This window comes from Dioscorea cayenensis, chromosome 19 (assembly GCF_009730915.1).
Source record: "Dioscorea cayenensis subsp. rotundata cultivar TDr96_F1 chromosome 19, TDr96_F1_v2_PseudoChromosome.rev07_lg8_w22 25.fasta, whole genome shotgun sequence".
Taxonomy (NCBI): Eukaryota; Viridiplantae; Streptophyta; class Magnoliopsida; order Dioscoreales; family Dioscoreaceae; genus Dioscorea; species Dioscorea cayenensis.
In genome coordinates this window covers 2,198,393-2,225,929 of record NC_052489.1, presented here as the reverse complement: position 1 = coordinate 2,225,929, position 27,537 = coordinate 2,198,393, and the positions used below count along the sequence as shown (strand labels likewise).

The following is a 27,537-nucleotide window of genomic DNA, read 5'->3' as shown; positions in this document are numbered from 1 at the left end:
TAAATTGAACTTAAATGATCATTTTGAAAATAAAGTAAAGTTCAGTGATTATTCAAGAAATTAATCCTATCATGCTGCATATTTATTTATGCAAAACTTGAAATCACACACATTTTTACGTAGTTTTCATTTCCCCATATATATATATATATATATGTATGCCTCTCAAAAAAATTAAGATTTGTGTATATACATATGATGAAGTTCAATTAACTATATATTTTTATTTTAACTTGGTGGTTGGTATAAGACTTTCAATTTTGATTTAAATTAATATAAAACCACCTCTTCCACAACGGATCCGTGGCGCAATGGTAGCGCGTCTGACTCCAGATCAGAAGGTTGCGTGTTCGATTCACGTCGGGTTCAAACTTCTAATTTTAATTTTTTTTTGGCTCTCTCTCTCTCTCTCTCTCTCTTTTTTTTTTTCAAATATTAAATATTAAGAGGATAATTACAATTTAATCCCTCATCACTGTTGCTTCTCCGACGCCGAGCCATGAATCCCTCCAAAACCTCCTCAAATCCCTAGAATCCATTCCCAATTCCCAAATGCTCTCTACTCCATCTCCATGTCTCTCTTCTTCTCTCCGCCCTCAATTCACCTTTCCAATTCCCATACCTCGTCATTCATTGCTTCCCATTCGAGTTCCCATCAAATCCTTCAGAGCAGTGGCCCAGGTCCCTTCACGCCCGAAGAAGAAGGCGGTGAGCAAGCCCGAAGGACCGTCGGAGGCCGAAGAGCTCGTTCGGACACTGCTGAAAAAGGCCGATGGTGATGACAAGCGGCCGCTGGTCTCGACGCTTGATAAGCATGTTAGAATTTTGAGGACTGAGCATTGTTTCTTGCTTTTTGAGGAGCTTGGAAGGCGGGACCGGTGGCTCCAGTGTTTGGAGGTGTGTGCCTTCTCCTTCTTCTTCTTTTTTCATTAGCGTTTTGTTTTGTTATCATTTATTGTTTTCCGGGACTTGGAGTGCCTGAATTACTGTGGAATTTTCGTTTTTTAAGGTTGGATTGATGATTGTGATGTCAATGAGTGATTTGGAGATTTAGAGTGGATGATTGCGTGAAGGAATTTCGGGTTTTGTGTTTGATATGCAGAATCTCTGTCAGAATTTGTAGGGAATTGTGGGATTTGATGTGTCTTTTTTTGGTGTAATTGTGAATTTAAGATGAATGTCATATTGGTCTGATTTAATTAGAAGTTTGGTTTATTTGCTATCCTGTTTCTAGGATTACTTTAATAGTAAGAGGTGCATTGAAGCTTTGTAAAATGGATAACTTAGTTATAAAAGTTTGGTTTTTTTGGGTTTGATATTCAGAATCAATCAGAGAATTCGAGTAAAATTGTTGCATTTGATGTTCTTCTTTGATATGGTTGTAAATTGGGATGATGAATGGTATCTTGGGTTGATGATTTCTTATTTAAAGTTTTCTTTATTTTGGTTTCCCTGCTTCATGCTGAGTGTTTTTCACCTACTTTTTATGTATGTTTGAATTTGAAACTCCTGGCTTTGCTAGTGTACATATACTGTCTCTTTAGAGTAGAAATCTGGTAATGAATGAAATAGTGATATTTTAAACCTATTAGCATTGAGTAGCCTGAGTTATATAAACTTGGTTGAGAATAGTGTTGCCTGCACTGCACAACATTGTGCTGTTCCTGCAAAACCATAATGCTTGGGTTTTCTGCCTATCTAGGTATTCAGATGGATGCAGAAGCAACGATGGTATATTGCAGATAATGGTATTTATTCCAAGCTGATATCAATAATGGGAAAGAAAGGCCAGACAAGGTCAGCTATGTGGCTTTTTAGTGAGATGCGAAGCAGTGGTTGTAGACCAGATACTTCTGTCTATAATGCACTGATTACAGCTCATCTTCACTCAAAAGACAAAACCAAGGCGTTGGCGAAGGCTATGGGGTACTTTCAGAAGATGAAAGGCATTGAAAGATGCAAGCCGAACACTGTGACGTATAACATTCTTTTAAGAGCTTTTGCTCAGGCAGGGGATGTAAAGCAAGTTGAGGAACTGTTCAAAGATCTCAAAGCAAGCGAGGTTTCTCCTGACATATATACTTATAATGGGGTCATGGATGCGTATGGGAAGAATCGAATGGTTGCAGAAATGGAATCTGTGCTCCGGCTAATGAAGAGCAATCAATGCAAACCAGATGTGATCACATTCAATCTACTAATTGATTCATATGGTAAGCGGCAAGCATTTGATAAAATGGAGCAAGTATTTAAAAGCTTGTTGCGCTCAAAGGAAAAGCCCACTCTTCCAACATTTAATTCAATGATAACCAGCTATGGCCGGGCTAGGCTCAGAGACAAGGCTGAATCGGTCTTCAAAAATATGAATGAATTGGGCTTTAAACCCAGTAATGTGACATATGATTGTCTCATTACAGCTTATGGATATTGTGATTCTGTTTCAAGAGCAAGGGAAATATTTGATGAGATATTAAATACACAGAAGGATGTGCAAGTTTCGACTTTGAATGCTATGCTTGATGCGTATTGCATCAATAATTTACAAGGCGAAGCGGATCAACTTTTGGGCCTTGCATTGAGTAAAGGCTTAAAGACAAATGCCTCAACTTATAAACTGCTGTACGGGGCTTATACTAAAGCTAACATGAAGGATCTAGTTGGTAAATTGATGAAGCGTATGGATGCACAAGGTATAGTTCCAAACAAGAGATTCTTTATAGAGGGCTTTGGTTCTTCCAAAACGAGTTCCCGCAAAGTTGTTCCTGAACCCAGCAAAGTTGTTGATTCAAGCACTCCACTAATTGAATCCAAAACATAACCAAAACTTGTGCTTAATACTTCCCATGTGTCTCTAGCCTGTTTGTTGCTGCTGGTTGTGATCTCTACAGTCAACATATTCTGTTGTGGTTGAGGGATTCACAGCTAGATGAGTCAGCATCAATACCAACTGTAAGAGCTGCTGATGCTATTGAGCTTTTTTAAATGCTACAATTTTTCACTGTCTGCTTCATTTCTCATCTTGTTGCTCAGTTTTGTTGTGAGTAATATTGATGTGAGTAACTCTGTTTCTTGTAAATAGATTGCTAATTTAATTTGGCAAAGAACACAGTTTCATGTGAAAGAAATTGTCAGAATTAGAGCTCACTTGAGTTGTCAATTTCCTTCTACTAGGGAGTAAAATGGATCGGAATCCACAAGATACAAGCGATGTTTCTGCAGTAGAGGTGTGAAGAAGATTCCAGGAGGCAAAACAGGTCAGTGAAAAGTTTATAAATCATCTTAAGATCTAGTTTGTGTTTCTCATATTCCATTGTCACAAGAACTGTAAGCCTGTCCACTGGAGGTATAATTTTTCATTATTGTTTCAGCAAACAAATACAGAGAGATCAGAGAAACAGATTCCAGGAGGCAAAACAGGTCAGTGAAAAGTTTATAAATTATCTCAAGATCTGGTTTGTGTTTCTCATATTCCATTGTCACAAGAACTGTAAGCTTGTCCACTGGAGTTATCATTTTTCATTATTGTTTCAGCAAACAAATACAGACTTGCCAGAGTTTCTCTGATTGATTCCTGCTCTAATTAACTTCTGTACAGAAACTTCTCATCATAAAATTCCACTTACCATGAAACTTCTGCACAGAAATTTCTGTCTAATTGACTCCTTGGTTTTCACTTTACTCTTTTTTTTAATGATTCAATGTGACTTTTTTATTTTTCAGGAATCAGGATCCTACCTTGCAGTTGCAGCTTGTTAAGCAAATTGACCGCAGGGGTTTTTGAAGATGACTCAAGACTTACCACTTATAATGCCACGAATAATGAGAATTTTTTTTCAGTGGATTCACAGTTGGATTTCACCAACTGCTTGCTGAGTCACATCAAAGTTTTCATTTAACAGGCAAACAAAATAATAATAATTGAGGACAAGCAAATGTAAAAAAACTAAGCTCTATAATATCTGTGTCTTTTCACTAACTTAAGTTGAAGTTCGAAATCTATTTTCTCAGCGAGACAAATTATTTTATGTAGGGAATATAATACTAAAAGATTAAATAATCATTAATTTAGATTATTTCTCATGTACTATATGTTGTTATCTATTGTTATCATACTTTTAAATTAATTTCTGAAATTATAACCGTTGTAAATGAGCAAACTATCCTTTTCATTAAAAAAAAAACATAAAACAGAAATTAAAAATAATCTAATCATCTTCTTATTGTTAATTGTTATTACCTAATTTTCATCATTTTGTACATTCCCTATAATATTGCCTCTTTTGTGGAAGTGATGCTCGGAAAGAAATTCTAACCAACTACTATTTGTTTCTCTCTCTCTCTCTCTCTCTCTCTCTCTAAAACAAGCATATATGAAGAAGCAAGCCAAAGACCAGTTCTCAAGCCTTTTGCAGTGGTTTCTAACATCAGTGATGCTTGGTTAGAGCTCAGTTTTTGTTTTTCATTTTTCTCCTCTTTTATTTGTTGCTATGATCTTGAGAACTAGTGTCACAAACTTCACTCCCTACTTTAATTTTATCACTTGGTTACATTTCTGCAGGAAAGGTTCAAAAATGGCATGCCATTGTCATCATCATCTTCTTAGCACTAGAAGCCGGTGCAAGGCGAGAAGAGATCATATCGAATTATGGAGTAGTAGCGACGGACATGGCAAAGTGTTCGAGGATCGGACGGGATGTCTTGAAGGAAGGTGGCCATGCGGTGGACGCTGCAGTGGCCGCCGCGCTGTGTTTGGGTGTTGTAAGCCCTGCGTCGAGTGGCATTGGCGGCGGAGCTTTCATGCTCTTGAGGCTTGCTAATGGTGATGCACAAGCCTTTGATATGAGGGAAACTGCTCCAGCTTTCTCTTCAATGGTGATTCAAACTTTTGATGCATAAATAAATTTATAAATTCTTGTTTCAGATTAAAACATATTTCGAAAAATATGCTTTATCTCATGATGCTGAGATTATGTAAGTTTTTGCAGAACATGTATGGAGGCAATGCAACACTGAAAGCAAGTGGAGCACTCTCCATTGCAGTGCCTGGAGAAGTTGCAGGTCTTCATGAAGCTTGGAAACAGCATGGCAAACTCCCATGGAAAAGGCTTGTAATGCCCGCTGAACATCTTGCTCGTCGTGGATTCAGAATATCGCCTTATTTATTCATGCAAATGAACCGAACCAAGGCCGGAATTCTCGCAGATGAAGGACTTCGTAGCATGTTTACCTCCAATGGGGAACTCCTGCAACTTGGAGATACATGTTATAACAAAAGATTGGCAGATACATTAGGAGTTATATCGAGACATGGACCGAGAGCATTGTATAATGGTTCAGTTGGAAAAAACTTGGTAAGAGATATACGAAAGTTCGGAGGTGTATTGACAATGAAAGACTTGCAGAAATACAAAGTGAGAGTGACCAAACCAATATCTGCAGAAATCATGGGATTGACAATCCTGGGAAATGCCACCACCTTCAGCTGGTGGTGCTGGAATAATACTAGTAAGTCTTCGTCGTCGTAAATAATACAAATTCCTTTTGATTTGTTCTAGTTTTGAAAAATTGAAATAGTGTGGACCATCTGATAAAGAAAAGTCATTGCAGTATATGATTCTTTGATGCATCTGGCATACTTTACTGCATTTCTCTGTATTCTATATTAAGTTGCAATTGAAATGTCACCAATTGAAAAGTTAATTGCTAAGCAAGGTGGTTCAGATTGCACATGTGGTAGTATAGGATATAATTCTTAATGATCCGTGAATTGTTCAAACTTAATACTGAAGTTGTTTTAAAAGACAGACAAATGTTGAATCAAGGACTGTTACATCCTGTATCTGACTCAAAATGTAATGCTATGCCTTTCTTTCACACATGTAGCACATCCTACTTTGATTTCCTTACTCTATCCGCTTGTTTTTCTTGTGAAAGTGCTACTCTTTATGTTTCAAGTCACAATCCTTTTGGCTAGATAGCTTATATTTTACAAGTGGCAGCATAGGACATTATTTTAAAGGATTAGGCAGATGTCATTTGATGTTTAACTGACACACAAGTAGCCTCAAGGTCTAACACGTTTAATGCACTTTTCTATTTTTCTTTTTCTTTTTGCTTTTTAGTCTTTTGGTCCACTGGTTTCCTAGCAAACAAAAGTGTTTTTTAACATAAATCTCGACGGAGCAAGTGAGAACAGAACCCGCACACACGTGAGTGTTGGGATCACCTGCACATAATTACTACTCACACTTTTAAAAATATGCCATCACCCGTGATTCGAACTCTCACCACTTGTGAAAAGTTCTAACGGGGACCCAATACCAATAGATCACTTAATCGTTGATATTAAGAAAAACTTTAGACTAATAAAGTATTGAGAACCTTTAAAAAAATGTAGGCTTTTCCCAATAAATGTTTTTTTACCTACATAAAGACGCAAGCTCAAAAGCTTTTCTCTTTTTCTTGTTTAAGTGTTTCTCCTTATCCTAAAGTCATCAATTGATAACCCCAATGGTAAGATGGACAATTCATTCAACATCTTAATTTGGTAGTAAAAGCTATAGTCCTTAAAGCAAAAATAATAACATGATCAATAAAAAGTTTATAGTGGCATACAAGCAGACACATAGAATAACTCATCATGTGCTTGCCTTTGTGTGATTATGTGACAGATAACTTAATTTTTTACATTTTTGATTCTCTCACAGATGTTAAACATTCTTGCTCAATATGGAAGTCCATCAGGTGTTTCTGGTCCTCTTGGTATTCACAGGCTTATTGAATCACTTAAACATGTGGCTGCAGTAAGAATGAACCTTGGGGATCCAGAATTTGTGAATGTATCAAAAGTTCTATCAGATATGCTCTCGCCAAAGTTTGCCGGAGAATTAAGGAAGACGATATTTGACAATATGACATTCGACCCTAGCCACTACGGTGGAAAGTAAGAAAAATCATCATCCAGTTTAGAACTGATCAACTTCAATACATTTGCGCTAAATTAGGTACATTTTCTTTCTACTCTCAGGTGGAATCAAATTCTCGACCACGGCACAAGTCACTTGTGCGTTGTCGATAAGGATCGAAATGCTGTCTCCATGACAAGCACCGTAAACTCATATTTTGGAGCATTGTATCAGTCTCCAAGCACTGGAATATTACTCAACAATGAGATGGATGATTTCTCTATTCCTGTAAACATTTCTAACAATGTTTTACCACCAGCTCCAGCAAACTTCATCAGCCCATCCAAAAGGCCATTATCCTCTATGGCACCAACAATAGTTCTTAAGGTTACTTTTCTTTTCCTAGCTAGTGAGATTCACTTCATTCAAATCTCAAGTAAGTTTTGATATTTCATTTTAGTTTGGTGAATTTACAGAATGGGCAACTAAAAGCAGTGGTGGGTGCCAGTGGAGGAGCCATGATCATTGCTGCAACTACTGAGGTGCTTCTTAATCATTTTGCAAAGGGAATGGATCCATTATCTTCCATTCTATCTCCAAGATCTTATCATCAGGTTTTTGACTAAACAAACCTCCTTTTGTTTCTAACGGTCGAAAGGCTAACCCCCTCTGAAGTCAATTGTGTCTCTACCTGTTTGTAGTTGATCCCTAATGTGCTTCAATATGAGAATTGGACTACAGTAACTGGAGACCACTTTGAAGTTCCTGCTGAGACAAGAATAGCATTGCAAAATAAGGGCCATGTCCTTGAAGGCCTTGCAGGTGGGACTATTTCCCAGTTTGTGGTTCACACACTGGAAGACTCAGAGACTGTTGAAGGAGTTGCTTTTGGCAAACTTACAGCCGTAAGTGACCCAAGGAAGGGCGGCCTTCCAGCGGGTTATTGAACTCCTAAAAGTGGCTTCTTGCTAAGGTCTATATTTGAATAAACTTGTACTGACTCTCAAAAGTCTGATTCTAGTATCAATCAGTTTTCTATGATTACTAAACCTGAAACTAGTTGTATCTTGTTCTACCTTCCAACAAGAAAAGTAGTTGCTTTATTAAATATGATCAGGTAAAGCAGAAACAAAATACATGTGTGATGCGTACCTTCCGCATCTGTGTTGCGTACAACATTCTGAAACTTTGTTAAATGCATGGAAATATACTGTGGAATTTATTGAGAAGTCATCAATCTATATTCCAGATTGCTCCAAATGCTTGCAGTGCCTATCTATGAGGAGTTTGATCAGTTCATCCTCCACATCAGAATCCTCGCCTAGCTTGCGAACATCAATCGTCCCATTATATGTGACCACTGTCACTTCCCTTTTATATGTTGCCAGCAAGTTAGCTACAACAATATGCATCTGGTACTTTTTCATTGCTATCTCTGCTTTCTGAAGTAGAATATCCGCATCTGTTTCCAACTGTTGAATTGCAATAAGATAATATCAAGGTCAGGATTGTAATAAAAAGTCATTCCTAATCTATCTGCTGCATCATCACAAGGTTAAATATTTCTTCTAAAGGGAAAGGTGTCTTATTGTCTGAATATCATATTTCCAATCGAGGAAATGCATGGTATTTTAAAAGTGAAAAAGGATCAAAGAGATCGATCTCTTTATTGCTTACTGCATGCATTTGGCCTACTAAAATGTGAAAGATTGTGTTCCGGGCTGACTAACCTTGAAAGATATGCAGAATGCCATGGGAGCCCAGTCTTTCCTAAGCACTGAAAGCATCTTTGGCACTTGGCTGAGTCGCATATCCATAGGTCCAGATGATGATTGGATTTTATGCTTTGCCTACAAAACCATGCGGCATATCATATTACCACTAATTGAATAGTTGAATAACAATCAAGTAAAAGTTGAATAACTCATACCATGGATTCCCAAGGAACATAAAAATCAGAGACTGCAGCAGCAAGATAAAACATTCCATATGGTCCGAGTTGCTTCATAGATATAGCAATCATTCTCAACAACTGTGATAGATAGCAAACATCACCATCAATACTTTTTATTGAGTGAGAATATCATTTGCAACAAGGTATAGAATCAAAACATGAACTGTTAATATTTGGAATAGTTCAGGATAGATATTCCAGCGAACATGACTGCTTAACACGTGATAGACAATTACAAAAAGTAGAAGAGCAGACAATATATTAACTTACATTTACTAAATAATCTCAAAATAGCTATAAGCATAACTAATGTTAGACCACATAGAATCACAAACATTCAATTATGATATGCACCCTTCAGAATAAATGGAGGCCACAAATAAAGTGCCATTGGAATGCATTTACAATGATTTTAAATAGAGCACATGAAATACCTGGAGATATTCAAATATAGTGGTGAATGGCAATCTTAAAAGTTGGCCCCTTTCCACAGCCTGCAACAAAGACAATTTTTACAGGTAATTTATTTTTTCCCCACAAATGCAAAGGCTCATCAAAGGATTAATCTCTGAAAACCAAATATTTAAGAACAACTAAACAGAATGAGCAAAGATGATATACAGTCCGATAATCTCTGATTGCCTTCTTGACTACGGCAGAATGCGACTGGCAAACTACATTTTTAAAGAAGAGAACAAACATTAGGACTGAAGAATAGATAGTATGTGGTAAAAGTGCTTACTTGATCAGAATTGTATGGCAGAAATCAAGAAAAAAAAATTACAATATTTACCAATGGATAATTTCCATAAATATATGAATCTACCAAACACAAAATAAACATCAAACCTTCATACAGAACACCTCAAGAGTCTAGAATCTTTTTAGTCTTTTTCTTAAGGAAAACATTTCAGGTTAGGACTCTCAATTGAAATTGAACAAAAAAGATGTCAATTATGGAGTAACGCCATCCTAACAAACTAGGTTTACCAAATAGACTTTCCCGCTCATTGATCACTATTTAATGCAACTCGAGATTGTGATGCTGTTGTCACAAACATTTTCTTGAGAACAAAGAGTTGGGAAGCCAATTCAGTAATTCTAGTTTGTAAGGATAGCATCACTCGTCAATTATGTAAGGTGAATTCAAATACTAACCAGAACCTCACCGATGCAAAAATTACAAGTTTGAACATAATCTACCATGTTTTGAAAGAAATGGGACCAATGTCAGTAATGAATGCATTACACTTCAATATTTAACAACTTGAAGCTAACAGCATAAAAGACCCTCAAAACATGAACCTAATTTGAACCAAAAACTAATTTTTCATTTATTGCTAAATATAAAAGAAACAACTAAAATTTGTGTGGTCTCATCACTAATAATGCCATAAAAGCAATAGACACAGAAAGCAAAAGAAGCCAAGGCAAGTTTACTTTCTAGGGTTAATCAAAATTGACTAAAAAATTTTTAGAGATCAAACTTAGAACCTTGAATTGATGAATCCTCCCCAACCTCAAAAAGATCAAGAAATGAATCTTCAGGGAGATGATGGCAGTAAGGTTGGCAGCTCCCTCTGCAAAAGACAAAGGAATTCCAGTACATTTTTTATTTAGTGCATAAATATTATAAATAAACTTTCCTATTTTCCCATACAAAATGAAATGAAACTCGCCAATTATGCCAACTTGCCAAAAAGAATAACAAAATAAATAAAACAAAAACTTCGGAATGAGATGCGGATTACTGGGCACACAAAATTCAAAAGGCAAATAGATTAACCATATACTACCTGCGATGGAGAAAAATAACGGCATATCCAGCCTTCACAAAATACCTGTAAAATAACAAAATAATGAACGTATTTAAGAGAGAACACAGAAGAAGCTCAAAAACATCAAGAACAACACATCGTTTACTCATACTCTGTGGATGCTGCACCTCGGTGACCTGAGCTGAAATTATCAATATAACGCACACATCGCTGCTCCAATGGAACAGTGGTCCCTCCAGAGGTGATACAGACAACTCTAACGGGTCTCCCATCTTCTGAACATATCAAACAAAATATTCACAACTAAATGAAATGAAAGAATCACAAAAAATAAAGAATTTAATCAGAATCACGAAACACAATTGCCACCAAATAAAGAGTAAACTTACCCAAAGGTTTGGAGTTCCGATCAATAAAGGCTTGTAACTTTTGAGCAGTAAGACCACTATCTTGAAGAGGTGGGGCTGCCTCAAAGAAGGATTCAACACTGGCACTCAAATCTTCAGGTAGAACATCTGAGCTATTTCCAGAATCCATGTGAAATTCCTAAATTTGTCTATTTAAACACATGAATTTACATCAAAATCCACATCAACACCCTAAGTGCTAAAATACAGTAAAAATAAATAAATGTTCCAACAACAAACAGGTTCTATTGATTTCTAAATCCCAAGATATACACAACGCCACATGAATTCCCTAAACAAATGGTCAAGATGTTACCTTGATGTAAAATTCCGAACTCAAAACGCCCATTTACTACATCAAGTCAATTGCAAAAAATTAAACATGAAAGATAACTTCATTACAAGTTTTAAGCAATGAGAAACCCTCAGTCCACCTTCAAATAAATTCCAAAATGCCATTCTATATAATGCCATGATATCATAAAACATTAGAAAAAAAGCAAAAAAATCCACAAAACTTCAATCACAATTAACAGTTCGGAAATCTCAAGATTAAATCTTAAAACTCACAATCCCATGAATCACATCACAATCCAAACAAACATGCCAATTAAAACCAAACATCAGTTCATCAAAGTCAGCCTTTGGCATTCCTAAACACATCTAAATCAGCAAGAGAAGGTTCAGGACCTCACCGGAGATCTACGCGAAGGTGAAAGGATTCCGGCAACAGCTAAAGAAAGGATGGTGAACCATGTACTACTTATCGAATTTCTCATGAGCAGAGAAAGAAGAGAGTTTTGCATTCATACCCCTGTAAAAGTTTTTAAATTATTTATGGGTTCCTTTGAAAATTCCATTTAAATAAATTTAGGGTGAATTCTTTTAAAAATTAATTGAGATAATATTAAGCATTACACTAAAAATTTTAAACGAGTGGTGGAAAGTCGAATCTTTTGTCCCCTAATACTATATAATATTATACAAAATATTATATATAAATTATGAAAAGACTATATCAATAATGTTCATCCATTGTTCACTGAATTATTTGTGAAACTAGTTGTATTATCTACATCTTCAGAGTTACAAGTCAAAAATACTAATATCAATAATGTTTATCCATGATATCAACAACGTTCATTCATTGTTCACCGGATTCTTTGTGGAGAAAGTCGTATTCTCCACACCTACAGAGTTGCAAATCAGGAGATTTACAATGGAGTTATAATCTTTCAATATATCATTTTGGGAGTATGTGATAGATTCTGATTGCCCCACGTGTTAACCCGTCTCACATGATATATCCCTAAGGTCGTTAAACAACTTTAATTTATTCACCACCATACTTGCCTGACACCTCCGTAGAGCGGCGCTTTGTCGTCATTCATAAACTAAAAAGAACATTCCAATGAGAAACAATAATAGTTTGTCGATATCTCTCAAGTCAAAATGAGCTCAAATCCAAAATTCTCAATTTGAGAAAGTTTTAACAAGCCGAAGAACAAGATATGGAAAACAAAAGGCTAAAATTTGTACAAAAAAACATGAAAACAAGATATGATCAACCTCATCCGTAGAGGAAAAAGTCGATTGAATACGAACAGAGAGAAGCTTAATTTTGAGATTTTGTGGGTCTATCTGCAAAAGAAAAGGAAATTTTATACAAATAGCCCCCAGAGAATAATATAATCATTTTTGCATGCATACCCTTACAAGAACATGGAATTGATGAGGAGAAGAATAAACACAAGTTAAGAGTACAGGAAACTATAGACAAAGTTCATTAATCAATTCATTGCGGACAAACAAATTGATGCAAAATAAATTACAACATGCATCACTAAAATACAGACAACTTCCTTGAGTTCAAATGTGCAAATCAGGACACAGAGGAGCAGTATTTACACATTTCCACCACAATATCTATGCTTGCAGATTCCTTGTAAGAAAATCAGCAGCAAATGCATTGAGATTTCTGAGTTATTGTTGAACTGCAGGCCTTCGACGCATCCTTGTTTTCATTTGGAGTGATGGTACTCTTCTATATCAATGTGAAACACAAGCTATAATAGTACAAGTTTTAATCATATTATTAGGCAGGTTCACGGGGACGAGCTGCCCATAGTGAGCTCAGAGCACGAAGACGCTGGAAATAATCACCGAGAGCGAGAAGGCCTCGTGCTGCTTGACGAGTCGTTAGAATCTTGTACATTTGCTGCAGTGTCTGTTGCCGAAGATGATCTGCCTGTTAGGTGATCAAGGCATTTCAGAAATTAATTGGGAAATCATCAGAATCAACAAGGTTTTTAAAGCTAAAACATTGTATCGAATATTGCTATCGTGTAGAATACTCTTTTAGCTATAGTCGATAATATAACTGAATTAGTAACATAGGCACACTTTGCATGGGGCTTGTTTCATGTGGCTTCTTGTTCTTGATATCAGGAGCTCCGTATCAATAATTAATGGCATCCAATGGTATAAAAAGATTTCTTATTGTAGAAAGAGGTGAAGATTTACCTGGTTCACGAAGCTGACAAGTGCCTCCAACTTCCCAACTGCAACTGTCATTTGTTCCATATAATTGTTTGTGCCAGAGAGATCTAAAGGATCAGATGTTAAAGTCTCGGCAAGAGTTTGCTGAAGTTTATCCATTCCTTGGGAGAGAGCATCTTCAGCTTGTTGAGAGGATTGCTGCAGATTGTAGACAGCTACAACTTGTTGTTCGGTTAATGGCTCAAGCTGTGAGGACAGGACCTATTGATCACAGTAGTCAATACTAATAATATATGAAGCCAAATCAAAATTAGAGTGGATTGTTGCCTTTTTTTCATATTACCTTTAGAAGTTCTGACGGTCTAAATCCCCCGATCCAGAGGAAAAACCGTTCTGCAGTTGTTTTCCACATGCCAGACATAAGATAGAAGACATCAGATTTTGCAGCTATTGCTTTTATCCGGAAGAGATTATCATAATGGGCCATTCCACTTTCAACAAGTATTCGAAGCTCGATATCAGATACATGTGCTTGCAAACCAGTTCTTAGTTCACAAATTTGTCTGTTCTGTTCTTCAACCCAATGCCCATATTCCATCTCAAAAGCAGCAACTCCTGTGAAACCAGACATATTTAGAACCTTTCAGCAGTGCAAGTATGTAATTTCATTTCTTTCAAAAAAATCAAGATGTTGATTAGACAAATTTATTAGCCTGGCTAATATAGGAAATTGATGCTAGAGCTAGTTCCATAGTGGACAAAACTTTTTGAGTTTGAAATATTAGTTAGCCGTACGGAGAAACTGCAGCAGAACAGCCAAACTTTCACACTAATGAATGAAAAATGTTTTATTATATCAACAGCAATAAATCCGATGCCCGCTTGATTTGGCGGATGATTCAAAGTTGAAATAACTACTATTCATCAACATTTTACAAGTCAAGAAGGCAACTAAACAGTGCAATGGCCAAAATGAAATTTGAAGAGCTTGGTGATTCACCTGAATTAACATTTCCTGAAAACCCAAGAGCTGAATCACCTAAATTACCACCTATATACAAACCCTGCAACTTAATCCACAATTTGATCAGAAGATGAAATCCAATCAGAACTCTGACCAAATGGGTACTTCTACCAATGAGATGAGTTACCGAACCTGCTGTCTTGCCCTCCCAAGTTCCTGTTCAAGCTGTGATAGTTTGATTCGACTTGATTCTAGTTGTTGAACATAAGCCTGATAACAATTCAAGCATGAGTGTAATTTTATTAATTGAATATCCAAGACTTGTTAAAATACCAACTACTGGATGCAATTTTGTTTATGCTCTAAAGCATACTTTTTTTCTCAGTCGGCTCTTTCGTGCAGCCTCTCGATTTTGTGCAAGCCGTCTTAGTACCTGCATAAGAAACCATGTGCATTAGTCAATTTTTCAGGTTTCAAAGTCCCGTGCCCGTGCAAGAATTACGATCAAGAGAGCTGAAAGAATTTAAAAATTAACTTAATATTCCATAACTGTTCAGTGTCCAAAAAATGGCTAACTTTTCTCAGGATTGCATTTAGAAAGTGAATAAAATGTTCTAAACCCCGTGAGTCCTTGGGCATTAAGAATCTTATCAATATTTATATGCCTTGAGAATAATACACACAGAGTATGGTTTGTTATAATCGCAAACAAAGAACAAGCATATCCTCAGTTTATCTTGCACCTCGTCATATATACCACAAGAATTGTTGTTGTTAGTGTCAGAAATCTACAAACCTTATCAGAAGGCCGGTTTGCTTCCTGGTCAAATTTCTTTGACTGTCTTAATGCCTCATGGGAATTATCTTCTAACTAATAGATGATTAATAACCAAGTTATAAAGCAGGAAAAAATGCAATTTGTTCTAAGCCACACAGTAAATTTCCAACTTTCTTACTTTATCACTCAATTTCACCTCTCCTTCAACAATGGTTGATGCGCTAGTATTTTGACTGCTATCAGCTTTGAAGGAATCGCTCCACATGCTAATCTGGTGGTTTGGTTCATATATACTCAATCTTCCAGAAGCAGCAACCTGAGTTGGCGCAGAATTCATAACATCTGGGCTGAGAAGTGGAAGAAAACATATTTATTGTCTGCAAAATTGCAAGAAGAGAAAAGACGGAAATGGAATGCATTTATTTAAATAAGATAAAATAATTCAGGGAACTCTTGCATGGATAAAAACATTAAGACAACCCAGAACACAGGTAATAAGTAAAAAGAGTTTGGGATCATTACCATCCATATGAGCACCAATTAACAGTAAAATTAATTTCCAAATGAACCTACTCAGTGAAAGGCATTGTCACTGCAAGTAATAACAAAGTTATACTTAGAGAAACCATTTATCAACCCCTTGCAGCTGCAACTACTGCAAAACTCAAAAGTGATATCTATCTCATAAATTTCACTCCTTGATTGATGTATATAACATTCAACAAGCTCTCTTTATTCCACATACTTCCAAACAATTAATCCGCTTAACAGCAAGATTACACACACTTTCTACTGGAAATTACAATGTGATGTGGCTGCCATCATCCACATATGATTCCTCCTTCAAACTCATCCCACTAATGACATCTTGAATTACTCATCCAGGAGGCAACATTAGTCATAGAACAAATACTGACTCCAATTAAGCTAAGAAAAACATTAAAATTTGCCTCCAAACCCAAACCAAGTATTTGACAACAATATTAATATCAAACAGTATTCATTTCCATTAGTAAATGAAGGAAAGTATCCTGAAAGTCAAACTAAATAAACAAAGATGAAAACAAGCTATAAGCAGAGGCTAAATCAAGTTAAATCAACTGGTTCTAATAATCATTTACAAAAAAAAACTAAAAGACAACATAAAACTAGGATCAAATTCTGAAATAAATTAGTTTTGCCCTAGTGATCAAACTAAGCTAGTGCACAGACAAGAGAATTTACCCAACTTCTAATGACCTTAAACCAAACATACTAATTAAAATAAAAAAATAAATAAAACATTTTTATCATTAAACTGTAGTATTCACCCAAACAATCAAAACAAAAAATTAAAATAAAGAAAAAAAAAAGAAGCACTAAACTTAAAAGGGGGCAAAAAGAGTTCCAACAAAATATTATATAAATCATTAGATCGCAAACATGAAACAACCCGGCAAAAAAAAATATATATATATATATTTCAAATCAATAAATAAGATCACAAAACACAAAACAATCAAAAACCAGAGAACAGAACAATCAGAGACCAAAGAATCAACCGGAATCCAGCAAGCACCGCATCTCATCACTCCAAAATCAGGAAAAAAACCTAAAAAAAATCAACTCTTGATGAGAATTCAAACCTCAAAATCACACCAAGAGCTCCATCTCATCCAACAAGCATCAAAACCCCCAGCAAATTCCAAGACAAAGCTAATCCAATCAAAGACCCCACACCAGCGAGCTCTCCAAAACCCTAGTTCCCGTCCCTCTCGAGAGCGCACTCCCAGGGTTCGGATTCGAAAGCGGAGAATTTCTCCAAGTGAAGAGGAGCGGAAGAGGATGGATTGGAACTCGGAACTCGACTTCCCGGAAAACCACTTCCACTTTTTCCAATTTTTATATTACTATTCATTTTTTCAGTGGTTTTTTCTGCGACACTTCCGTAGTCAACCGTTAAGCGCCGTTACTTTTCCCGCAGTCTGAACGCGGGAAAAGAAGCTGGTCACGCCACGTAGGCGGGATAGTTTTGTTCCCCCTACTCCTGCGCGACATCTTATTCTCTCTATTGATGACGTCATCATGCGTCACCCTTAGCGAGTAACTAGACTCAGGTGAGATTACCTCCACCTGTTCTTCTTTAAAGAGTTGCCCATCTAAATGGGTACCAATCTCGAGGCAATATAATATATATACATATATATCGGTTCTAAGTCTTCTGTACGTACGTAAATGCACCGTCGATTAGAAATGTTTGTTCACAATCATTAAAATAATTAAATTTAAATCTTTTATGTACGTAAAGAAATGCACCATCAATTAAAAGAGTTTATTTATAATTTAACAGTTAATATTTATAATTATTATGTGATATTATTTATAAATAAATCATAGCCGTTAGATATAAATTAAATGGTGTATTGGGATACCTTTCGATGATAGTTTCTGATGTGAGTATTTATGTGAGTTTATATAAATAGATTGATTTCTTAATCAATAAGAAATTAAAAAAAATGTAATTTGACTTTAATTTTATCACTTTTAGAAAAGTAATTAAAGACAAAATGGTTGACAAAGATGGCACACCACATCATGTTTGTCCTTTTTGTGGTTTAAATTATTGAGAAATTTCAAAATTAATATGATTGAGCACAGCTTAAGACACTCACCACAGGTGACCATATCTTATATTTTTTTTTTTTTATTTTTTATTTTATTTGGTTATTATTTTCCATTTTTTTCTTGTTAGTTGGATAGGGACTTGCATGATTGGGGTATAATTATGATTATCAAACTAAGAAATTGTGATTAAAAAATTAATTTTTATTTAGTGGGTGTTGGGTGGTGACATCAATCAAAGAAAATTAAGCAATTTATTAGTTAAGTAATTAAATAATTGGTTAGGCACGCGTGTGAGATGCTTTTGGTATCTTTATGGTGTTTCTTCCTGGGGTGCCACTTAAATGGGCCCCACTGTATGGAATTTTATTAGGTAAATTTGCTTTATACCCCTTTAAAAGTATAAATATATATATATATATATATGTTTACATATAACCCTTATAAATTCCAAAATTAGCACACTATATATGTTTATCCATGGTAAAAAGTTCAACTAAATTTTTAAAAAAATATTATACCCTAATTTTTTGGTCACATATAAATTCGGAAATTTGCTTTATATCCTTATAAAAGTATGTAATTACATATTATAACATATAAAAATTATATTTATTTATAACCTCAAGCAGTAAATTTTTGGGTCTAGCTAGAGTTGAACCGGCATAAGTATATTACCCATTACATCCTTATTAATTAATTGAGTAAGTCCTAAAGACCGAAAATTTAAAAAAAAAATTAAATTTACGACTTAATTCTTGTCATACAAGACAGATATATATATAATCAAATTTAAACTAATTTTTTAAAAATACTATAACTCTATTTTTTTTTACTTCATAATCTCGTTGTCATTAACGAAGTAGTAATGTAATATTTTATATATTGACCTTACCATGACATTTTTGAGAATATATGTGAAAAATATTGAGAACCAATATTGTAATGCAATTGAATGAAAACAAAAAGGTAAACAGTCGATCACTAACAAGAAATTTGTTTTGTAGATTATGATTATGATTATGATAACTTTTGTTGGAATATGTGTCCCATCATCAAACTCAAGTTGGAAGGTTGATGTAGTTATGCTCCAATGGAAACTAAATTCAAATTTTCATAAATTTTATTATTTTCTTTAATTATTATATTAAAAATATCACTTGAATTTTTAATAAAATTATTAAAATAACCATTTTAGTATAAGAATTCTGTTTCTCTATTTCTTTTATTATAAAAAAATAAAAATACTAAAATCAAATTCTTATTTTAGATTGCATGTAAAAAAAAAAAATCTTTTATCTTATTCATGCATAATAAGAATAAATATTTTATGAGCGCAAAGAATGCTTACATATATTTATAGTGAGGCAGGTTTTCTTCTAGATAACCGAAAAATAACTCCATCATGGAAGTATGAAATATATTACTTCATTCTCGATGATCAAAGAGCTACAAAACCGATAAAAAAACACAAGCAAAATATGAATAAATACATTGAAAATAAAATTTGAAAACTTACAAAGAAAGATAGAGAACTTATATTGCATACCTTTGAGTCTAATTAGAATGAGGTTTGGAATGAATACAATGGAAATTTGAGATTGCTTTTATAAGGAAAAGGTACAAAGATTGAATGGCATTATCACATATAAAGTTTCTAATAATCTATTAATGGTGGATTGATTTGAGTTAATAAATAATACACAAGTGGATGGAGAAAAGACCAAATTTTGTTTGCTTGATTAAGCATAAGATAAGGATTGGGTTGAATCACTCAACTATTAAGAAAAATAATTGAGGATTAAAAATAAAGAAATATTTAATTAGTTTATAATGAGAGGGTGCATAAACCTTTTGTCTTAGATTTGATGTTCTATTTATTGAGTGCTAATACTTTGCATCATCTTATAAATATATTTAATGTGCATGTAAGTACGATTTTCTTTTATTTAATTGCATAATCAAAAAATAGTTTATAATCTATAAAATAAATTAAAAATATTCTTGAATCAATAGAAACGGAATATGAATGGATTTTTTTTTCTAAAGTAACCGACAGGTCATATCATTTCACTCTATTTATCGTAATAAAAAAAATTATAAATCCATTTCTTTTTTTATGCAAAAAAATTAAAAAACACACATATATATATATATATATATATTTTTTTAATTCGTATGAAACCTTTTGGTAGTCTTCTTTTGGCTTTAGGAGGTATTGTAACGACACTACTTTATGAGTGGTCATTTTAAACATAAAGGAACATACTCTTTATGACACTAACCTTGTCTTCCTTTTGTTTGTGGGGTCTCATACGAAGATAAACATCATGCAAAACAAATTAAATCTAATAAACCTCTCAAATCCTTTTTTTTTTTTTCACAACAAGTATGTATATAATTAGGGGATAGGAGCAATTGTTGGAAATAAAGTACCACGTCGGTTATATGATAAGAGTGTAATGGGTTTATATATAGATATAAGGGTTGAACCACTAAGTCTTGAGATTTTTTGGTATAAGACCCCTAAACCCATATAGAATCCATATAGGGCCTAATAATACCAAAATATAAAATTTAATATGGTATCAAAGATTCGGGGAAAAAAATGATCCTGATAAAAAAGGAAGTTATAGTGGGACCTAGTAAAAGACCTCTAAGGTTCCAGAAGGTACACAAGTCAAGTTAAAATAGGACCTCTAAGACACAAGTAGTGTACAAGTCCATGTGTGTAGGACCTCTGAAAGACAAAGTAGTGTCATAGTCACCGTAACTGCACTCTGTCAAGTCCCGAGCAAGTTTGCGAGTTGAACTTGAGGGAGGGTGTTGGAAATATAGTACCACATCGGTTATGTGATAGAAGTGTAATGGGTTTATATATAGGTATAGGGGTTGAGCCACTAAGTCTTGAGACTTTTTGGTATAAGACCCCTAAGCCCATATATGGCCCACTAGTACCAAAATATTAAAATTTAACAGCAATATCAGTCCATTCGTAAGCATTGCGTTCAATAGGGGATATTTGCCATCACTCACTTCCTGCTTATTCAGTTAAGGACCCTAGGCACCACTGCTTCAACAAATTTCAAACCTAAGTAATAAAATTGTTCAAACCAAGCTTTACACAATGGAACACTTTGCGTTTAATAGTGGATCTTTAGCACCATTGTGTTTAGCGTGTTCAATTGGGAACCTTGGCGCCACTGTGTTCAGTGCATTTCAAACTTGAGTAATGAAAATCCTTCAAACCAAGCTTTACGCAGTGGACCTAGCAGTGACCTAATAGCGATGGACCAAAGGCCCTTTAGTAAACCCTCAAATCCTTTGTTAACATTTTGTTTTTCATTCTTTTTGTTAATTAATTTATAATACATATCTATCAACACGTGTTAAAACTAAGGTAGTCAGACAGACGACCAACATAGCTGGTTCAACTGAAAAAACCGAGAATCGGCTATGTTGCTGATCCGAGCATGGCCATTAAACCAGATATAAAGAAATTCGGTGCTAACTTGGTGACCTGCCAGGTTCGATTATAAATTGATTGACTCAGGCGAATCATATGGTTTATAATGCTAGGGTTTATTTTCTTTTTTTGAAAATTTTCTGATACCTTTGAACTCTTTTACGCGTTCACTCCTCCCGCTCTGTTAGAGCACGACTCTACCAACCTCTTGTTTGTTTTGGTGACTCCACCAACCTCTTGCTTGCTCTGGTGGCTCTATCAAGATACCAACCTCTTGAACACACTAGATTTGTTTAGATTTTGTTTTTTTTTTGTTTTTTTTTGTTACCTGCTTGTGTTTGAGATTTTTTTTTGGATGATTTGTAATCTTATACTCATGTTTTGAAAATCTAGGTGATAGATTTTTTTTTCTTTACTCTTTGAGAAAAAAGCTTTGCCATCTACAAAGTGTTATTTACTTTATTAAATTAAGGTAAATAATAAATTTTTTAAAGGATTATTGAATTACTTGACGAATTTAAATATTAAATTTAATTGTGTCTCTTATATTATAATTACGGTTTTATTATTATATTTATTCGTTATTAATTATTATAATATATTTTTTTAACATTTTATTACTGATCTTGGTTCAACCCTCATTCAACCAGGTTGAACTCTTTGACCCCTAACTCTTGGGTTTAGTTGAATTACTGCCCAGGATTGATATGAGTCGTATGACTACCCTGGTTAAAACATATATATTTTTTTATTTAAGTTGAAAAATATTAAAAAAATGTGGTAATATTCTTATTTTTATGCTATGTATTAAAAGTTTCTTGGGTGGGTTTGGAATGTAATCCTTGATTATAAATAGAGTGACTAAGATTCTAATGTGGGTGATTATATATGTATAGGTTGATTCAAATATAAACATAAATTATTAATTATATCTATTATATAAGAATGGAGGTGACCTTTGCTTAAGATATGGTGAAGTTACATTAGTGCATATATAAATAATATTCCTTTATACATAAAGTTTTTTTTGTGTTATTTTTTTTTCTTTTTTCCTTCCATCACTTTCCATTCTTTCTCTTTTTCTCTTTTTTTCCCTCCGATTCTTACATAATCTTTAGTTTGTGCTTGCATCAAAGATATATATATATATATATATTGGATATGAGCAAGCCACTGATTGAATCCTTTACTTTTGAGTTGAGATGAAAATTTAATACTAACTCTTTTATGGCAAGAGTAAAATAGTTTCTTTTATTAGAATTTTTATTATTATAAACCAAAGTAATATTTCATATAATTTTTTTAAAAATACAAAAAAAAATCTCTATAAAAAATGAAAATATAATTAAAAATTTCCTCTAGTCTCTTTTATTTTTGCCTTAAATAAATGAGAATGACATGATTGACATAAATTATACTCACCAAGAAACACAATTTCTAGACTTAGTTAATTGTACAAATATAATAATATTATTATTATTATAATTAATGAATGAATGAAAGTTGAAGGTTCACCATAAAAGGCAAAAATTGAAAAAATTGAAAAGAGACCCAACAATAAGGTAGAATAATAATAATTAATAATAAGAGATGATGCACTTATATTTCCACAAAAGAAAAGATAAGATAAGGTCTCTCTAGATCACTTTCTCAAAAAAGGATTAGGATTTAATATGTATTTTTTTAAATTAAGCAAATTGGTGACACCTATTGATTTTCATAAACCTCACAATAATTGGGTGCATTTTTTTGGCTTAGTGGACTTTCTTAGGCCTCTATTTGGTTCCAAAAATGGAACCAACTAGGTTTCAATCATACCAATAAAAATTTAAAAAATTAGTCAAATTGACTAATTAAACAACTCCAAGTGGCTTGGCATAGCCTCTTTAATGAGATCATTTCATTGGTTTATTAAAATATTACCTTAAACATTATCCATTCTAAAGTTATATTTGTTGAATTTTTTTTTTAAAAAAAACAACTTAAAAGGAATTTAGAATCGTCTTCTTTCTCATGTTTATATCATTTATTTTTTAAAATCATTATCATTATTAATATTGTACAAAATAGAATTAAATAAAAATTAGATACAAAGAAAAGAGGATGAGAAGTATGGATTTATATATTCAAATCTATATTCTCTAAATTAATGGTATTCTAACATAACTTGAATACTAAAGCATGGGTGTTATAATTTATTTAATAATAAAAAATTGAAAATTAATTGGCCATTCTCAGTAAACATTTTTTAAAGTGTTTAGGGTTTGTGATTAATTGACAATTTTTATTTAGTTAATTATTTTAAAAATCACATATATATATATATATATATATATATATATATATTAGAGAAAATTTTGCTAAACTACTACGCCAGTGGTTTGTTTCTTTGTCAATTCAGAAACTTCTCTCTTGTTTAAACCGTTTGCAAAAAAAATCAAAACACTTAACTCCATTATTTACTGATTGGCTTAAAAATAAACTGAATTTATTTATTTTTTGTCCTTATTTACATTACTAAAACATATACTAATAGGCACTATTCAGGTCTATTTGGATAGTATTTTAAAAACTATTTAAATTATAATCGGAGGTAAACTTAATGGTTTTTAATTAGTCACTGTTTTAGTAATGTAAATAAAGGCAAAAAATAAAAAATAAATTCATGTTCAATTTTAACGGTGTTAAATACTTTTTTTACAAACAGTTTAGACTACAAAGTACTAAAATATTACAACTTATATCACAAAAAGCAGAATTCTTTTTATATCACCTCGCTTGTCTTTTTGTAATCGATTTTTTTCTTTTTTTATGATTTTTAATTAGTCACTGTTTTAGTGCTTTTGACAAAGTAGACAAGCGACAAAGCGAAAGGACAGACGGAGTGCGGAGGTGCACCAATTACGGTGGTTTGAATGACCTCCTGAGAATAATTCCCCCGCCATGCAACCCTGGAGGGGAGAACGAGAGGTAATCCTCACATAGAACTCCCACAAGGGACCCTAAATATGAATCATGAGTGAGAGGTTCAAACTCGAGACCTCTCACTTACAACTACTGGTAGCTACCATCTGAGCTAAATTTCCCTAGGGTTCCTAGTCACTGTTTTAGTAATGTAAATAAAGGTAAAAGAAAATAAATTCATGTTCAATTTTAACGGTGTTAAATACTTTTTTTACAAACAGTTTAGACTACAAGATACTAAAATATTACAACTTAAATCACAAGAAGCAAACATAAGTTTTAGTTAAGCAAAATTTTCTCTTTTAATTATAATATTGGGTTTTTAGTATGGTACGGTCAAATTATACCAGCTAAACGGGTTCGGGTTCGGATTCGCATTCGGATTTGGATCCGTTTAAACAGGATCCAGTCCGTCATGTTTCCGTATTCAGCTTCAGTGCTTCCCTCGCTTTCTCGATCCGATCCTGCTCTCTTTCTTTCGATCGAGGTGAAGAGTTCGCCAATCTCTTGGATGGATCCCAATGGTAAACGATTTCCTTTGAGTTTATAATGAATTTTAATGTGATTTAAGCTTGCAAAAATCGCATTTTGTCACTCTGTTGTTGTGATTTGGGCCATATGCTTTGATTTGTGTTCTGATTCCAGCGTTTATTGGAATTAGGTATTGGAATTGGTTCTGAAGGAGTATTTAGTTCATGATTCTTTATTTTTTCTTTCTTCAATTTGCTTGGAATTTGATGTTTTGTGTTCTTTTGAAGTTAAGGTTTTGATTGATTTGTATTTTTAGTGCTTAGCTTTGTGAAATATGGTCTGCTGAAAGGATTGTGCAGGTGTTCTAGTGGTGAGATTGTTACTCATTTAATCTGTGTTTATGTGGAGTGATTTATTGTGATAGGATGAAATTTCAATGAAAAGTGACTTAGGATTGGTGATTTTAATGGAGTTTGTGCTTCTTTTTTTTTCCATCGATCTTTGGATATCTGTGTTGATGTGGAGTGACTTATGGTTTGTTTGTAATGATTGCAAATGAACTAACCCCTTTAGTCCCATATCAGCTATGAGATGGATCCGTTGTGTGTATATAAATGGGGGGCAATCTTCCCTACTAGGCCGGTCTTTTAGGGTCCACTTTCCCCTCCACTTGTGTGCATTATATTGGTACTTTCATTGAGAGTTGTGGATCCCACCTTGTGTGTTGTGTGAGGGCCGGGTGAAAGGCTGACCAATGGAGGGTTCTGACCAGGCTGGCTGGCTGCGCTGGTCAGGCGCCTAGATTAATCAGACTGACGAGGGCGTCAGTGTCTTTATCGGTGGGGTAATGTAATGATTGCAAATGAACTAACTCCTTTAGTCCCACATCGGCTATGAGATGGACCCATTGTGTGAGACAACCTTCCCTAATAGACCAATTTTTTGGGATCCGTTCTCCCCTCCACTTGTGTGCATTACAGTGTCATAGTATGAAATTTCATGGAAATTAACCACAAAAAAGGCTTGTTATCAATTAACAATCATGATTTTTCTGATAATCATTGTCTACAATGTCTCCCTTATCCAAAGTAACTGTTTATGCTACTACGACCAAACTGTGGCTTTGGATTAACATGAAAAAGCATGTTTGAGGCTTTATTTCCAATAAGAAGCACTCAAATGTTTTTAACAGTTTGGTATATTGGACTTAAGTGGAAATTGAGAAATTGTGCACTTAGTTCAAACAATCTTCAAGTCCTTGATAAGAATCTAGTTTCTCAATTATTTGTCTTTGGAAATACATCCAGCAATTTACATTGTTGTTTTTCCAACAACTCCAGGTAATGCAAGTAGGGAGAATCTCTTACAGTATTGTTAATTATCATGGAGTGTTGAAGAGGTATCAGTGACAGTCCTTCATATGTCTGAGTCTACCATTCAATGCAACAAGTTATTCTTTGATGAACAGCAAGGAAAAAGGCCATGTTTTTTGGTGCTTTCTTTTCAGTCTGATAAAATTCTGGTTTCCCAATCATTGTGTTTAGGAAAATCCATTGGACAACATGCTGTTGCTTGAATGTCTTGGGATGAAAATTTCCAATTACTCCAAACTAAAATACTGTGACAAGTATATTCTCTTAACAGTATTGTTAATCATTGGAATGTTGAAGAGGTGGGTATAATTCTACCATGACATCAACAAGGATGGTTGAAGCTATTAAGTGTACCATTCTTGTGTAGCTAATGCAACCAAACAATCTTCAAATTCTTGATAAGAGTCTAGAGTCTAGTTTCTCAGTTATAGTGTCTTTGAAATTCCTTTTTGTCATCATAGATTGCTTGTCTTGGCATGGAAATTTTCTCATTGCTCAAACTTTAGTACTCTTAAGGAGATTCTCACACAGTATTGATTGTTAATCATGGAGTGCACAAAAGGCCTTGATGGCAATCTATCATGAATCTAACTCAACCATAACATCAACAAAAATGGTTGAAGCTATTGAGTGGTACAGTCCTCTTGTTTAGCTAATGTGACCAGTTGTTGGTTTTGATCAACCTACAACAAACATGATTGGTGATTTCTTTGCAGTATGATGTGATGCATTTAGTTCAAAGTTAAAACAATCTTCAGGTTTTGATAATAGTCTAATTTCTCAATTATTGTACCTTTGATGATCCTTTGGGCAGTATATTTTCTTGTTTTCTGTTAAGGAGATTCTCATTTGGTACTGTTAATGATCAGGTGTTGAGGAAATATTAATATCTAACAAGAAGCTGCAGGGTCTTGATAAAGAAAATCACTTTTACATCTTATAGGTTTATTTCATCAATAGTTTTAATTATTATTTTTTTTATAAAAAACGTCAAGTGCAAAAGATGCCAGGAGGACAACTAGGTACGAAAATGCACAAGTCACACATGTTTAACAATCTTTTGGGGATTAATTCCTCTTCTGTGTAACTCTAGAGAGTAACAGTGCACAACCTCCGAAAAAGATTTATTGTGCATTTACGAGTAGACGGGCTCAAACTGGAGACCCCTCTAACTGCAATTCATTTTTAATTCAATGAATTAAATTACATATTTCAAAATTTATTTAATGGACACTTTTAACAAATTTTTATTACTAATCACTTATCGAGTTGTTAAAAATGAATTGAATCATATATTTTAAAATTTATTTAATGAACTTTTTAACAAATTTTTACCACTAATCACTTATCGAGTTGCTCACCAGTAAGTTCCTCCTC

General features: G+C 34.0%; 4 protein-coding genes and 1 non-coding gene across 10 annotated transcripts; 3 read left to right on the top strand and 2 right to left on the bottom strand.

Annotated features, from left to right (window-relative positions):
* Positions 1 to 297: 297 nt before the first annotated feature.
* On the top strand, positions 298 to 369 carry TRNAW-CCA. Its single transcript has one exon. It is a non-coding gene; the product is annotated as a tRNA-Trp (tRNA).
* Positions 370 to 485: 116 nt separating this feature from the next.
* On the top strand, positions 486 to 3,760 carry LOC120250591 (pentatricopeptide repeat-containing protein PPR5 homolog, chloroplastic). Of its 3 annotated transcripts, XR_005533041.1 has the most exons (4): positions 486 to 897; positions 1,703 to 2,949; positions 3,172 to 3,254; positions 3,369 to 3,760. XR_005533041.1 is itself a non-coding variant. In XM_039259416.1 (2 exons), the coding sequence occupies exons 1-2, from the start codon at positions 553 to 555 to the stop codon at positions 2,816 to 2,818; spliced, it is 1,461 nt and encodes a 486-aa protein (XP_039115350.1). In that variant the 5' UTR covers positions 486 to 552; the 3' UTR covers positions 2,819 to 3,010. The 3 variants fall into 3 exon arrangements, 1 of the variants encoding a protein (XP_039115350.1); XR_005533042.1 differs by lacking the exons at positions 3,172 to 3,254; positions 3,369 to 3,760 and adding an exon at positions 3,080 to 3,156; XM_039259416.1 differs by lacking the exons at positions 3,172 to 3,254; positions 3,369 to 3,760 and having other exon boundaries at positions 1,703 to 3,010.
* A 461-nt stretch (positions 3,761 to 4,221) lies between these two features.
* LOC120249803 (glutathione hydrolase 1-like) lies at positions 4,222 to 7,890 on the top strand. The gene is given in 8 exon segments (XM_039258461.1): positions 4,222 to 4,437; positions 4,559 to 4,872; positions 4,986 to 5,465; positions 5,467 to 5,505; positions 6,708 to 6,943; positions 7,028 to 7,292; positions 7,382 to 7,519; positions 7,607 to 7,890. Coding segments are annotated over 8 exon segments (1,785 nt in total). The 5' UTR covers positions 4,222 to 4,370; the 3' UTR covers positions 7,853 to 7,890.
* Positions 7,891 to 7,986: 96 nt separating this feature from the next.
* On the bottom strand, positions 7,987 to 11,816 carry LOC120249805 (phosphopantothenate--cysteine ligase 1-like). 2 transcript variants are annotated; one of them, XM_039258466.1, is made up of 11 exons: positions 11,740 to 11,782; positions 11,361 to 11,396; positions 11,027 to 11,193; positions 10,789 to 10,912; positions 10,656 to 10,700; positions 10,354 to 10,439; positions 9,481 to 9,533; positions 9,294 to 9,353; positions 8,836 to 8,937; positions 8,636 to 8,755; positions 7,987 to 8,377 (listed from the first exon to the last, which is right to left on the bottom strand). In XM_039258466.1, exons 3-11 carry the CDS (start codon positions 11,172 to 11,174, stop codon positions 8,144 to 8,146), a joined length of 972 nt encoding a protein of 323 aa, XP_039114400.1. In that variant the 5' UTR covers positions 11,175 to 11,193; positions 11,361 to 11,396; positions 11,740 to 11,782; the 3' UTR covers positions 7,987 to 8,143. The 2 variants fall into 2 exon arrangements, with proteins under 2 accessions (XP_039114400.1, XP_039114399.1); XM_039258465.1 differs by lacking the exon at positions 11,361 to 11,396 and having other exon boundaries at positions 11,740 to 11,816.
* Positions 11,817 to 12,798: 982 nt separating this feature from the next.
* LOC120249804 (transcription factor TGA4-like) lies at positions 12,799 to 19,452 on the bottom strand. Of its 3 annotated transcripts, XM_039258462.1 has the most exons (10): positions 19,436 to 19,452; positions 19,238 to 19,335; positions 15,464 to 15,632; positions 15,304 to 15,378; positions 14,881 to 14,940; positions 14,700 to 14,777; positions 14,544 to 14,607; positions 13,887 to 14,158; positions 13,568 to 13,804; positions 12,799 to 13,292 (listed from the first exon to the last, which is right to left on the bottom strand). In XM_039258462.1, the coding sequence occupies exons 2-10, from the start codon at positions 19,291 to 19,293 to the stop codon at positions 13,140 to 13,142; spliced, it is 1,164 nt and encodes a 387-aa protein (XP_039114396.1). In that variant the 5' UTR covers positions 19,294 to 19,335; positions 19,436 to 19,452; the 3' UTR covers positions 12,799 to 13,139. The 3 variants fall into 3 exon arrangements, with proteins under 3 accessions (XP_039114396.1, XP_039114398.1, XP_039114397.1); XM_039258464.1 differs by lacking the exon at positions 15,304 to 15,378 and having other exon boundaries at positions 19,436 to 19,451; XM_039258463.1 differs by lacking the exons at positions 19,238 to 19,335; positions 19,436 to 19,452 and adding an exon at positions 16,911 to 17,172.
* Between the last annotated feature and the right edge of the window lie 8,085 nt (positions 19,453 to 27,537).

Coding starts and splice junctions, on each gene's coding strand:
- LOC120249805 (XM_039258465.1), bottom strand. CDS start 11,174: ATGGATTCTGGAAATAGCTCAGATGTTCTACCTGAAGATTTGAGTGCC. Junction 10,913..11,026: donor TCGGAACTCCAAACCTTTGG/GTAAGTTTACTC, acceptor TGATATGTTCAG/AAGATGGGAGACCCGTTAGA. Junction 9,354..9,480: donor CAATCAGAGATTATCGGACT/GTATATCATCTT, acceptor TCTTTGTTGCAG/GCTGTGGAAAGGGGCCAACT.
- LOC120250591 (XM_039259416.1), top strand. CDS start 553: ATGCTCTCTACTCCATCTCCATGTCTCTCTTCTTCTCTCCGCCCTCAA. Junction 898..1,702: donor GGTGGCTCCAGTGTTTGGAG/GTGTGTGCCTTC, acceptor CTGCCTATCTAG/GTATTCAGATGGATGCAGAA.
- LOC120249804 (XM_039258462.1), bottom strand. CDS start 19,293: ATGATGGAGTTATTTTTCGGTTATCTAGAAGAAAACCTGCCTCACTAT. Junction 15,633..19,237: donor CTGCCTCACTATAAATATAT/GTAAGCATTCTT, acceptor TCCACTTCTCAG/CCCAGATGTTATGAATTCTG. Junction 13,293..13,567: donor TTGTCAGCTTCGTGAACCAG/GTAAATCTTCAC, acceptor ATCACCTAACAG/GCAGATCATCTTCGGCAACA.